The sequence below is a fragment of the Eurosta solidaginis genome, chromosome 4 (genome assembly GCF_040869045.1).
Source record: "Eurosta solidaginis isolate ZX-2024a chromosome 4, ASM4086904v1, whole genome shotgun sequence".
Taxonomy (NCBI): Eukaryota; Metazoa; Arthropoda; class Insecta; order Diptera; family Tephritidae; genus Eurosta; species Eurosta solidaginis.
In genome coordinates, this window is record NC_090322.1 from 270,196,694 (window position 1) to 270,209,039 (window position 12,346).

Here is a 12,346-nt window from a genome sequence, read left to right on the forward strand (position 1 = left end):
ATCCGTTTACGCTAAAATTTTATATGAACTGCTAAGCGACAACCTCTGAAATTGCTGCGCATAAATTTTGTCCTACTAATTTTCAAAACGCATTATAACTCAGATATAACTGAAATATGTGTCTTTGTTTCACCCTCTACACTAATTCTATGTATTCTGTGTGTCCACAATTCATCGCAACTGATTCAGCTATATGTTATACCCTATGGCCATCAGAGCGTTGTGTCTTAAAATTTCGCCGTATGAGTTAAATGAAAAAACATCGGCGACATCTGCCTACAACATTTCACGTGTGCGAAAATTTCACGACATCTGCTTCTCAAGCCTCTCAATGATCCAGAGCATTCCCGTGAGAATTGAGCGTAAGCCGGAACTGTAAAACTCACTGAAAGACGGCAAGTGAGTTTTACAGCATTGTGAATGATAACTAAGTGTGATATCTTCTGCATAGACGTCAAAATTCCAAAGTGATTGGATCACCTGATTTGTAATTGACTATCGCTGTCTCAATCTGTATATCTTTCTATCACCCGCTGAAGATAGGCGCCGCCATATTGAACACCCTGTCAAAACGCTAAAAAGTAGCCATATTGAACATCCTGTCAGGCAGTTGACAGATAAGATATCACACTTAGTTATCATTCACAATGTTTTACAGCTCCGGCTCACGCTCAATTCTCACGGGAATGCTCTGGATCATTGAGAGACTTGAGAAGCAGATGTCGTGAAATTTTCGCACACGTGAGATGTGATAGGCAGATGTCGCCGCTGTTTTTCATTTAACTCATACGGCGAAAGGCTAAGCAGCGACATCTATTTTTGAAAAAGTAGGTACATTAAAGGCCGTGTTGCCAACCTAAAAAGAAGTAATTAAACAATATCTGGCCCACAAATTGAACCAGACTTTTATCTGGCTCAAATCGTTGTTGTTGCATTTACATGCAAAATTATTTATTTGGCTCAGGATTTTGCCACCGGATGAGAATTGAGCGTGAGCCGGAGCTGTAAAACTCACTGGATGACGCATCTGAATGAAAAACTTCAACAGTACACCATCAGACCAATTCCAAATCATTGTTTACTATATAGTTTGGCAGCTTAAGTAGAGGTTATGTTGCGAATAGAGTGGAAGGCAGTGGACTAGGCAGTCGAATGTCATATAATGAAGGAATGGTGTTCGGAGATTTTTCAAAGTTAAAAAAAAAAATGATAAAAGCTTTAATATAAATAAAAATATTGTTTTAATAACAACAAAAATGCCATATATATTCTGTATACATAAATTTGTAAGTATTATCTCACTTGAAAATTTGAATTAAATAATCTAAAGTTTTGTTTTGAAACTGAGTCGAGAACTGTGCGTGTGAATGTGCGAATTTTCACCGATCAGCTGTTAGTTGCGCTACTTGGTAAAATTTACAATGTTCCAAATATTCTCGCGGATTTTTTTATTCCCGCGGAAAAATTCCTCCAATTCCGTTCTCCAAGGGAGAACAATAATTGGGGAATAGGAATTTCGAATTTCCGAAGTCAGCTGTTTTGTCAATTGAAATTTCGTTGCACATTTCTTATTTTGTTTAAAAAATTGAAAAGTTTAATTATTGTTGCAAATTTGTTGGAAATTAAGAAATAAAATATAAACATTGCACAGTATTTATTGCATTTCATGTGGTATTCACTGAAATGAGTAATGAATTGGTGCCACAGCAACATCAACAGCGGAACATAAGAAGAAGACGGCCGCATAACACAAATCTGCCGGAGTTGCCTGCTTTCATTCAGCAAAGCAATTTTCTGGCGGCCAAGTTGAGTTGAATTCGTCCTTCATCATATGCCAAAATCTATTTAAGCCTTATTAAAAAATCCTTGCGCAATTTCTGGATGGCTGCATCAAATTTGTATACCAAGAGCTCTACCGTTGCTTATGATATACTTTTCGAATAAAATAAAGAATATTGTGGTTGTAGTTGTTGTTGTATTTACAGTGAGAATATTGTGGTAGAATATAAATACATCTTTTAGCAAAGAGTATATATTTGTTAAGAGGCGTCACTCGATACTTTGTTGTTGCCAAAGCAACCCTGTCATGTCGAATGTGATTCTCAAGGAAGTTTTGTTTAGTTTTTTTTAATTGAATCCTATATAGTTATGCGGTAAAGTGACTTTGCATAATTAAGATTTTTGGAAAGAGAATTAATTAATTAATTTAATACAATCAGTAAAATAAACACAAATACCCCACGAAAATGTATAGAAGGCGTTTTTATAAATACATCTGATAAAAAAAAACAACGACTACCTTGAGAAAACATCGAGTAATTCGCTTTGGCAACAACAAAAGTATCGAGTGACGCCTCTTGACAATATATACTCTTTGCTTTTAGCACAAATTTGTACAAATAAGTGTTCTTTCTTAAAATAACCAATTTCCTTTAACTATTTTGATGCATTCCCTTTAATTTAACAAGTGAAAAAACTCCTATAAAATGGCAGAGAAATCTCCCTCTCCCTCACATTCATAATACCTACTTTTCTCCCATAACCAGTTTCCGCTTTTTCGAACATTGTTCAGAATAGGAGGAAAGGGAGAAGTGAAAAAACTCACAAGGAATTTTTATTTAGAATACGAGGAATGGGAGAAGGGAGAAAACTCGCACGGAATTTTCGTTTAGAATTGGGCTGCATAATATTACGCGCATACATTTTATGGTAATTCTTTATTTTAGCTTACAACTTCTAAAACTCGTCCAAAAATATCTGGAGAGGTGTCAAAACACGCGACCGCGAATCCGAAAGCGGAAAATAAAATTATCAGCCCAATTCTAAACGAAAATTCCGTGCGAGTTTTTTCCCTTCTCCCATTCCTCGTATTCTAAATAAAAATTCCTTGTGAGTTTTTTCACTTCTCCCTTTCCTCCTATTCTGAACAATGTTCGAAAAAGCGGAAACCGGTTATGGGAGAAAAGTAGGTATTCAGTCCAATTCTAAATTTTCTCGCGGAATTTTGTTCTCGCGAATTTTTTTATTCCCGCGGAAAAATTCCTCCAATTCTTTTCTCCTAGGGAGAAGAATAATTGGGGAATAGGAATTTCGAATTTTCGAAGTCAGCTGTTTTGTCAATTGAAATTTCGTTGTGCATTTCTTATTTTGTTTAAAAAATTGAAAAGTTTAATTATTGTTGCCAATTTGTTTGAAATTAAGAAATAAGGTATAAACAATGCACATTATTGCATTTCATGTGGTATTCACTGAAATGAGTAATGAATTGGTGCCACAGCAACATCAACAGAGGAGCATAAGAAGAAGACGGCGGGATAACACAAATCCGCTGGAGTTGCCTGCATTCATTCTGCAAAGCAATTTTCTGGCGGCCAAGTCGAGTTGAGTTCGCCTTTCGCCATATGCCAAATTGTGATTGTTGTTGTTGTTGTATTAACAGTGAGAATATTGTGGTAGAACGTAAATACATATTTTAGCACAAATTTGTACAAATAAGTGTTCTTTCTTAAAATAACCAATTTCCTTTAACTATTTTGATGCATTCCCTTTAATTTAACTAGTGAAAAAACTCCTATGAAATGGCAAAGAATTCTCCCTCTCCCTCACATTCATAATACCTACTTTACTCCCATAACCGGTTTCCGCTTTTTCGAACATTGTTCAGAATAGGAGGAAAGGGAGAAGTGAAAAAACTCACAAGGAATTTTTATTTAGAATACGAGGAATGGGAGAAGGGAAAAAACTCGCACGGAATTTTCGTTTAGAATTGGGCTGATTATGAATGTGAGAGGAGGGAGATTTATCTGCCATTTCATAGGAGCTTTTTCACTAACACACACATTAAAGGGAATGTATCAAAATAGTTAAAGGAAATTGATTATTTTAAGAGAGAACACTTATTTATACAAATTTGTGCTGAAATATGTATTTACATTCTACAATATTCTCACGCTTAATACAACAACAATAAAAACCACAATATTCTTAATTTTAAGTCGAAAAGTATATCATAAGCAACGGAAGAGCTCTTCGCATATTTGATGCAGCCATCCAGAAATTGCGCAAGGATTTTTTAAGAAGGCTTAAATAGATTTTGGCATATGGCGAAAGGCGAACTCAACTCGACTTGGCCGCCAGAAAATTGCTTTGCAGAATGAATGCAGGCAACTCCAGCGGATTTGTGTTATCCCGCCGTCTTCTTCTTATGCTCCTCTGTTGATGTTGCTGTGGCACCAATTCATTACTCATTTCAGTGAATACCACATGAAATGCAATAATGTGCATTGTTTATACCTTATTTCTTAATTTCAAAAAAATTCGCAACAATAATTAAACTTTTCAATTTTTTAAATAAAATAAGAAATGCGCAACGAAATTTCAATGGACAAAACAGCTGACTTCGAAAATTCGAAATTCCTTTTCCTCAATTTTTCTTCTCCCTAGGAGAAAAGAATTGGAGGAATTTTTCCACGGGAATAAAAAAATCCGCGAGAACAAAATTCCGCGATAATATTTAGAATTTGTCTGATTATGAATGTGAGGGAGAGGGAGATTTCTCTGCCATTTCATAGGAGTTTTTTCACTAGTTAAATTAAAGGGAATGTATCAAAATAGTTAAAGGAAAATGGTTATTTTAAGAAAGGACACTTATTTGTACAAATTTGTGCTAAAATATGTAATTACATTCTACCACAATATTCTCACTGTTAATACAACAATAACAACAACAATATTCTTTATTTTAAGTCGAAAAATATATCATAAGCAACGGAAGAGCTCTTCGCATATTTGATGCAGCCAACCAGAAATTGCGCAAGGATTTTTTTAATAAGGCTTAAATAGATTTAGGCATATGGCGAAAGGCAAACTCAACTCGACTTGGCCGCCAGAAAATTGCTTTGCAGAATGAATGCAGGCAAGTCCGGCGGATTTGTGTTATCCCACCGGTCTTCTTCTTATGCTCCTATGTTGATGTTGCTGTGGCACCAATTCATTACTCATTTCAGTGAATACCACATGAAATGCAATAATGTGCATTGTTTATACCTTATTTCTTAATTTCAAACAAATTGGCAACAATATTTAAACTTTACAATTTTTAAACAAAATAAGAAATGCGCAACGAAATTTCAATTGACAAAACAGCTGACTTCGAAAATTCGAAATTCCTATTCCCCAATTATTCTTCTCCCTAGGAGAAAAGAATTGGAGGAATTTTTCCGCGGGATCCTACCCCCGAGGACGAAGCGCTCCTGGGCCATTTTTCGGTTTTTTGGAAACATCTTATGACAGAAATAAAATTTTTAATTTCCGCTTTCGGATTCACGGTCCTGGGTGCAAAACGCGTCTTTTGACACCTCTCGGCGAAGTAAAGAATTACCCATTTTATTCATAACCAATTCTTTAAAATGTCACGACAGACGAATAAACACGTTGAGAAAATTTAGCGAAAAATATTTCTGTTTAGTAATTTCACGTTAAATTCGAACCGTTGATTGGATCATAACAATTCAACGGGTGCGTTCAGAAAGTTATCACTTAAAATTTGTGTTTCTTGAAAGCGCTCAATATCACTACTCAACGATTGAACAACACATGCGGTCGCTGAAAGCGCCCAATATCTTTTGCGCGCCATTATCATGGCTCAATTCATTTATTGCTTATGAATGTACGCAACAATGGAAGAGTGAAATTTACTTAAGCTGTAAACATAAAGAGCCCATTACTCATACTTAGCATAGACTTGATTGGACTTGAGAACTGTCACTTACAGTTCTGTTAAATGAACATTGCATGTTACTTGCCGTTTTTCAGTCAGCTTTACAGCTCCGGCTCACGCTCAATTCTCACGGGAATGCTCTGGATCATTGAGAGACTTGAGAAGCAGATGTCGTGAAATTTTCGCACACGTGAAATGTGATAGGCAGATGTCGCCGCTGTTTTTCATTTAACTCATACGGCGAAAGGCTAAGCAGTGACATCTATTTTTGAAAAAGTAGGTATATTAAAGGCCGCGTTGCCAACCTAAAAAGAAGTAATTAACAAATTATCTGGCTCACAAATTGAACCAGACTTCTATCTGGATTTATCTGGCTCAAATCGTTGTTGTTGCATTTACATGCAAATTTATTTATCTGGCTCAGGATTTTGCCACCGGATGATAGCTACTGATTACTCAAAACTTAGCAACGCTTAACTTGACTTAGAAGTCTGTTGAATTTTGATTTTCTATGTAAGTTCTAAGTGACGTTTACATTTTGAGATGCCATTTGTTTGTTTCCATTTCATTTTGACATTTTGTCATACAAATTGACATTTAATTTTATTTTATTTATTAATTTTTACACTCATAAATTAATTGTAGTACTCAAAATTAACTTTGTTTAACAACCACCACTTTTTGTAGCGAATATTTCACAAAAAATGACAGCTGATTATGATACCAGATTGTATGCCCTAAGTGGATTATAATCGTGGCTAAGTTGCCAAGTTTACGCCAAGTCAAGTCAAGTCTATGCTAAGTATCAGTAATGGGCCCTTAAGACACATAAATAGCTGATTAAACGAGCCGTTCTCGATATAACCTCAATTTCGGATACTAAGCATAGTATTAAATATTAATAAGCACTTACGAATTCTTTTGATTTTACGAAACTCATCATAGAACTATTGAATTTCACGTGCATGGCACAATTTCTAAGTAATGCTTGGTATGAGTAATTGAGGCCTACGACACCAAAATTTATATACAAATTGATATGCTACTTACGTTGCGAATAACAATAGAGCAAATGCGTGTTTTTAATGCCGACACAATTGTTGAAATTCAAGTCCACTTCTAGTTGATGAAGACGATCTCTGAATCGTAATATAGGCACCTTTGCCTCAATGAGATTGAAATTTTCGAATTCGGCTAGATGTTGTTCGAAAAAGTGATGCAACACAATAAAATAGATTCGTCAGCACTTTTATGAAAAATTATGTGTAAATTGTGATTTTTATTTGATTTGAACTATTGAAGTATGCACACGTGAACAGAGATACCGAAACACCACACCCAAAACCAACTGTCACAGCCGAAAGAATTTTAAATACTAAACCAAACATAATATTTGAAATGATATTTATCAATGTGCATCTACAAGTCAGTTTTATCTACCTGAATATTACACCCTAAAATTGCTTTATATGTACAAACGTGTTTGCCGGCTAACCCTCAGGTAGTAAAATAATATCAATATCAGAACGTAAGGAATGCTTCAGTATTATATGCGTGTCCTTTTGTATGTACACTCGTCGTAAATGGAACGCCATTAATTAAAATTTGGCGCGAAGAACGTATCTATTATCTGCCGCGCTGCCACATTTATTTACTAATGGTCGAACCACAATAAAGATTTTGCTTTTTTAAATATAAAGGAACCTCAGACTTGGCAATTGAAGGTTATTTCGCCTTGCACATTCACATACAAAATCTCACGAAGCACTGTTATAAACATTCTCACTATACACAAAAATTACTTGCTAACTTATTTTGTGTTCTATTCATTTGTTAAATTGCAGTTTTTAACTGTGAAAAATTGTAGAAAAGTACCAACAAGTGGGAAAAATTATTTCAGTTGCAAAATGTGGAAGCACCCTTAGCCAAATCAAATGTCAAATTCTTCTTATGGTTTGCTTGCAACAAAAGTTGGAAGATGGCTACTTTTTCATAGCAGATGGCGCCAGGTGTCGCTCGATCTGCCGTTTTCCATTAAAATACGTGCAATCTACTCATAATGCATAAGATTGTGTTATAGCTCCGTCACATAATGCCCGTGACACAACGACATTTTTCATATAGATGCGTTCAACACAAGCTTATGTATTCCAATAACATCGCCACAATCAACCAAGATGTTGCGTTTGTAAATATGAAGGAACTTCAGACTTGGCAGTTGAAATTTATTACGCCTTGCCCATTCACATACAAAATTTCGCGATGCACTGTTGTCGACATTCTCCCTATACAACAAAATACTTGCTTACATATTTTGTGTCGTATTCGATGGTTATATTGCAGTTTTCAATTGCGAAAAATGTTAGAAATTTTACCAACCAGTGGGAAAAATAATTTTACTTGCAAAGTGTGCCAACACCCTTATCCAAAGCAAATGTCAAATTCTTCTTCTTATGATTTGCTTGGAACAAAATTGGGGAGTTGGCTACTTTTCTATATCAGATGGCGCCAGTCTCACTCATTATACCGTTCTCCATAAAAATACGTGCAATCTACCCATAATGCATAAGCATGTGTTAAACTCATCTATATGAAAAACTGCTTATGTGTCGGACCTATAAGCAGCTTTCATATAGATGCCTTTAACTCAATCTTATGCATTGTGAGTAGATTTCACGTATTTTTATGGAGAATGGTAGAATGAGGGACACTGGCGCCATCTGGTATTGAATTTTGTTGCAAGCAAATCATAAGAAGAAGAATTTGACATTTGCTTTTGCTAAGGGTGTTGGCACCCTTTGCAAGTGAAATTATTTTTCCCAATGATTGAAATGTTCTAACACTTTCGCAATTAAAAACTGCAATATAACAATCGAATACGACACAAATGCCGTCATTCAGTGAGTTTTACAGCTCCGGCTCACGCTTAATTCTCACGGGAATGCTCTGACCATTAAGAGGCCTGAGAAGCAGATGTTGTGATATTTTCGCACACGTGAAATGTGATAGGCAGACGTCGCCGCTGTTTTTCATTTAACTCATACGGCGAAAGACTAAACAGCGACATCTATTTTTGAAAAAGTAGGTTTATTAAAGGCAGCATTGCCAAACTAAAGACAAGTAATTAACAAATTATCTGGCTCACAAGTTGAACCAGACTTCTATCTGGATTTATCTGGCTCAAATCGTTGTTGTTGCATTTACATGCAAAGTTATTTATCTGGCTCAGGCTCTTTGCTACCGGAGGATGGCTAAAATATGCTACCAAGTTAGCTTCGTAAAATTTTGTATGTGAATGGGCAAGGCGAAATAAACTTCAATCACAAATCACACACAGAAGATTGTGCATTCCCGAGTTCAAAATTGCTTCGTTCTGCGCATCTACGTCACACTTGACTGCTTCAGCGAATGAAAGAAAGAGAGAAAAAAACAAGAGCTAAAGGAAAATCACGTAAAAATTGCTCATAAAAAACAGCTGAACTAATGTTTATATGCGCAATGCGCCACCTCATATAATTCCACCATGAACTTCAATTGCCAAGCATTGTCAAGGTCTACAAGTAAGACAGGCAAATTCAGTACAGGTGGTATTATCCCATCAGCTGATTTCTTCTTCTTGATAATTTTCCATACAAAGCCTTGTACAACAAAATATCAGTTAATCGAAATCTATGAACATTTTCTTTTGACTTGACATTCTTCTGTACGGCGAATGGGTTGAATTCGCTTTGCCACCACCTAGTATTGATTCGCCTCGATATGTAGCAGCACCAAAGGATAAATACAATAAGAGACGTCACTCGTTACTTTGCGTAATGTTATTCGTTAGGGTAATCGCAGGTTTTTTTTTTGGCCGAGATGTCCATAAATGTCTTCTATACATTTCGTGATTTGTGTTTATTTTTCCAAATTTATTTAATTAATTAATTAATTCTCTTTCCAAAAATAACATTTGCATAAGGTGCCTACTCAGCATGGATAAATGTGAGACAATTAAAAATGTCCCTCACAGAAAACATTAGACATACAATCAACCAAGATGTTGCGTTTGTAAATATGAAGGATCTTCAGACTTGGAAATTGAAGTTTATTACGCCTTGCCCACTCACATACAAAATTTCGCGAAGCACTATTGTAAACATACTCCATACTCCCTATACAACAAAAATACTTGCTAGCATATTTTGTGTAGTATTCGATTGTTATATTGCAGTTTTTAATTGTGAAAAATATTAGAAAATTTACCAACCAGTGGAAAAAATAATTTCACTTGCAGTGTGCCAACACCCTTAGCCAAAGCAAATGTCAAATTCTTCTTCTTATGATTTGCTTGGAACAAAATTGGGGAGTTGGCTACTTTTCAATATCAGATGGCGCCAGTGTCGCTCATTCTACCATTCTCCATAAAAATACGTGCAATCTACTCATAATGCATAAGCATGTGTTACACTCATCTATATGAAAAACTGCTTATGTGTCGGACCTATTATTTATTTATCCCTTTGGCAGCACGCACATACGCAGCCACGCTCACCTGATAAAATTCTTGCTCTTGCTCGTTTTTTTGTGGATGCTATTTGGCACTGTTGTACTTCTTAGGTCCAAAAAAGTGTACTAGCTGCTAACGAAATCTGCGTAAAATTTTTATTGTTATATTACAAAGAAATATCCTTATTTACTTTCAAACGAGTACTTAATTACATCTCTCTTTAAAATCCATATGTTTTGGACAATTTTAATCAACAAATTGTGAACTTTATTACCGGGGACGATTGCTAAAACACGACCAAAACCGTCGGGGGAGGTATTAATAGGCGCGTTTTTGCCTCGCTTCCAATAATTCGAATACTTTTTCGCCTTTGGACTATTGATAACAGAACAAAACGCGTATTTTCATTTCTCTTTCCACATTTTTCGACGGGTTATTGCAGTCGACCTCGGTTTCAAACTGTTTTTCGCGGAGAACTTTTAACGGGTAGAAAAACTTAGCACCCGTGTTTGTATTATTAATGCTGGAATAACTACGCGTCCTCATATGCCCCAATTCAAGACTTTTGTATAATTTTCTGTAGGACCCATATATGTGCACTACATTTTCATACTAAATTAGTTCAAAAAAATTTACCATCACAGCGACCCATATCTGATATTCCGTTCCTTTTTTTGTTTCCCTGCGTGGCTCTCCACGACAGCAACCCCGGTAATTTTGACACTTCGTTCAGTGTCAAACGCATTGTAAATCTTACCAAGTAGCACAACTAACAGCTGATCGGTGAAAATTCGCACATTTACACGCATAGTTCTCGACTCAGTTTCAAAAAAAAACTAGATTATTTAGCTCAAATTTTAAAGTGAGATAATCCTTAAGAATACATGTATATAGAATATATAAGGTGTTTTTGTTGTTATTAGAACAATACTTTTATTTATATTAAAGCTTTTATCATTTTTGTTTTAACTTTGAAAAAACTCTGAACACCATTCCTTCATTATCAGCACAATTCTAAACGAAAATTCCGTGCGAGTTTTTTTCCTTCTCCCATTCCTCGTATTCTAAATAAAAATTCCTTGTGAGTTTTTTCACTTCTCCCTTTCCTCCTATTCTGAACAATGTTCGAAAAAGCGGAAACCGGTTATGGGAGAAAAGTAGGTATTATGAATGTGAGGGAGAGGGAGATTTCTCTGCCATTTCATAGGAGTTTTTTCACTAGTTAAATTAAAGGGAATGCATCAAAATAGTTAAAGGAAATTGGTTATTTTAAGAAAGAACACTTATTTGTACAAATTTGTGCTAAAATATGTATTTACATTCTACCACAATATTCTCACTGTTAACACAACAACAACAACCACAATATTCTTTATTTTATGTCGAAAAGTATATCATAAGCAACGGAAGAGCTCTTCGCATATTTGATGCAGCCATCCAGAAATTGCGCAAGGATTTTTTAAGAAGGCTTATGGCGAAAGGCGAACTCAACTCGTCTTGGCCGCCAGAAAATTGCTTTGCAGAATGAATGCAGGCAACTCCGGCGGATTTGTGTTAACCCGCCGGTCTTCTTCTTATGATCCTCTGTTGATGTTGCTGTGGCACCAATTCATTACACATTTCAGTGAATACCACATGAAATGCAATAATGTGCATTGTTTATACCTTATTTCTTAATTTCAAACAAATTGGCAACAATAATTAAACTTTACAATTTTTAAACAAAATAAGAAATGCCCAACGAAATTTCAATTGACAAAACAGCTGACTTCGAAATTTCGAAATTCCTATTCCCCAATTATTCTTCTCCCTAGGAGAAAAGAATTGGAGGAATTTTTCCGCGGGAATAAAAAAATCCGCGAGAACAAAATTCCGCGAGAATATTTAGAATTGGTCTGTATATGTCATTCGACAACGCTAGTTTGACACTGACCGAAGTGTCAAACTGCAGTGTGTTAGAAAGAGAAAGGAATTGTTTCCATACTTGTAAACCTGTACTATGTTGCCAAATCTGAAGTTCCTTCATATTTACAAACGCAACATCTTTGTTGATTGTGGCGATGTTATTGGAATGCATAAGCTTGTGTTAAACGCATCTATATGAAAAATGTCAGCGTACTGCGGCTTTTAAACGCATC

General features: G+C 35.6%; 1 protein-coding gene across 3 annotated transcripts in view; it reads right to left on the reverse strand.

Annotated features, from left to right (window-relative positions):
* The window catches only part of LOC137251472 (poly(A) RNA polymerase gld-2 homolog B-like), a 240,543-nt gene that overhangs the window by 180,848 nt on the left and 47,349 nt on the right, over nucleotides 1-12,346 (reverse strand). For 2 of the 3 annotated variants that reach the window (XM_067786119.1, XM_067786120.1), the window contains exon 6: nucleotides 6,770-6,913. The exons of the other annotated variant lie outside the window; for it this stretch is intronic. In XM_067786119.1, coding sequence (XP_067642220.1) covers nucleotides 6,770-6,913 — 144 coding nt within the window. The remainder of the gene's footprint in view (nucleotides 1-6,769; nucleotides 6,914-12,346) is intronic. 3 annotated transcript variants of the gene reach the window in all.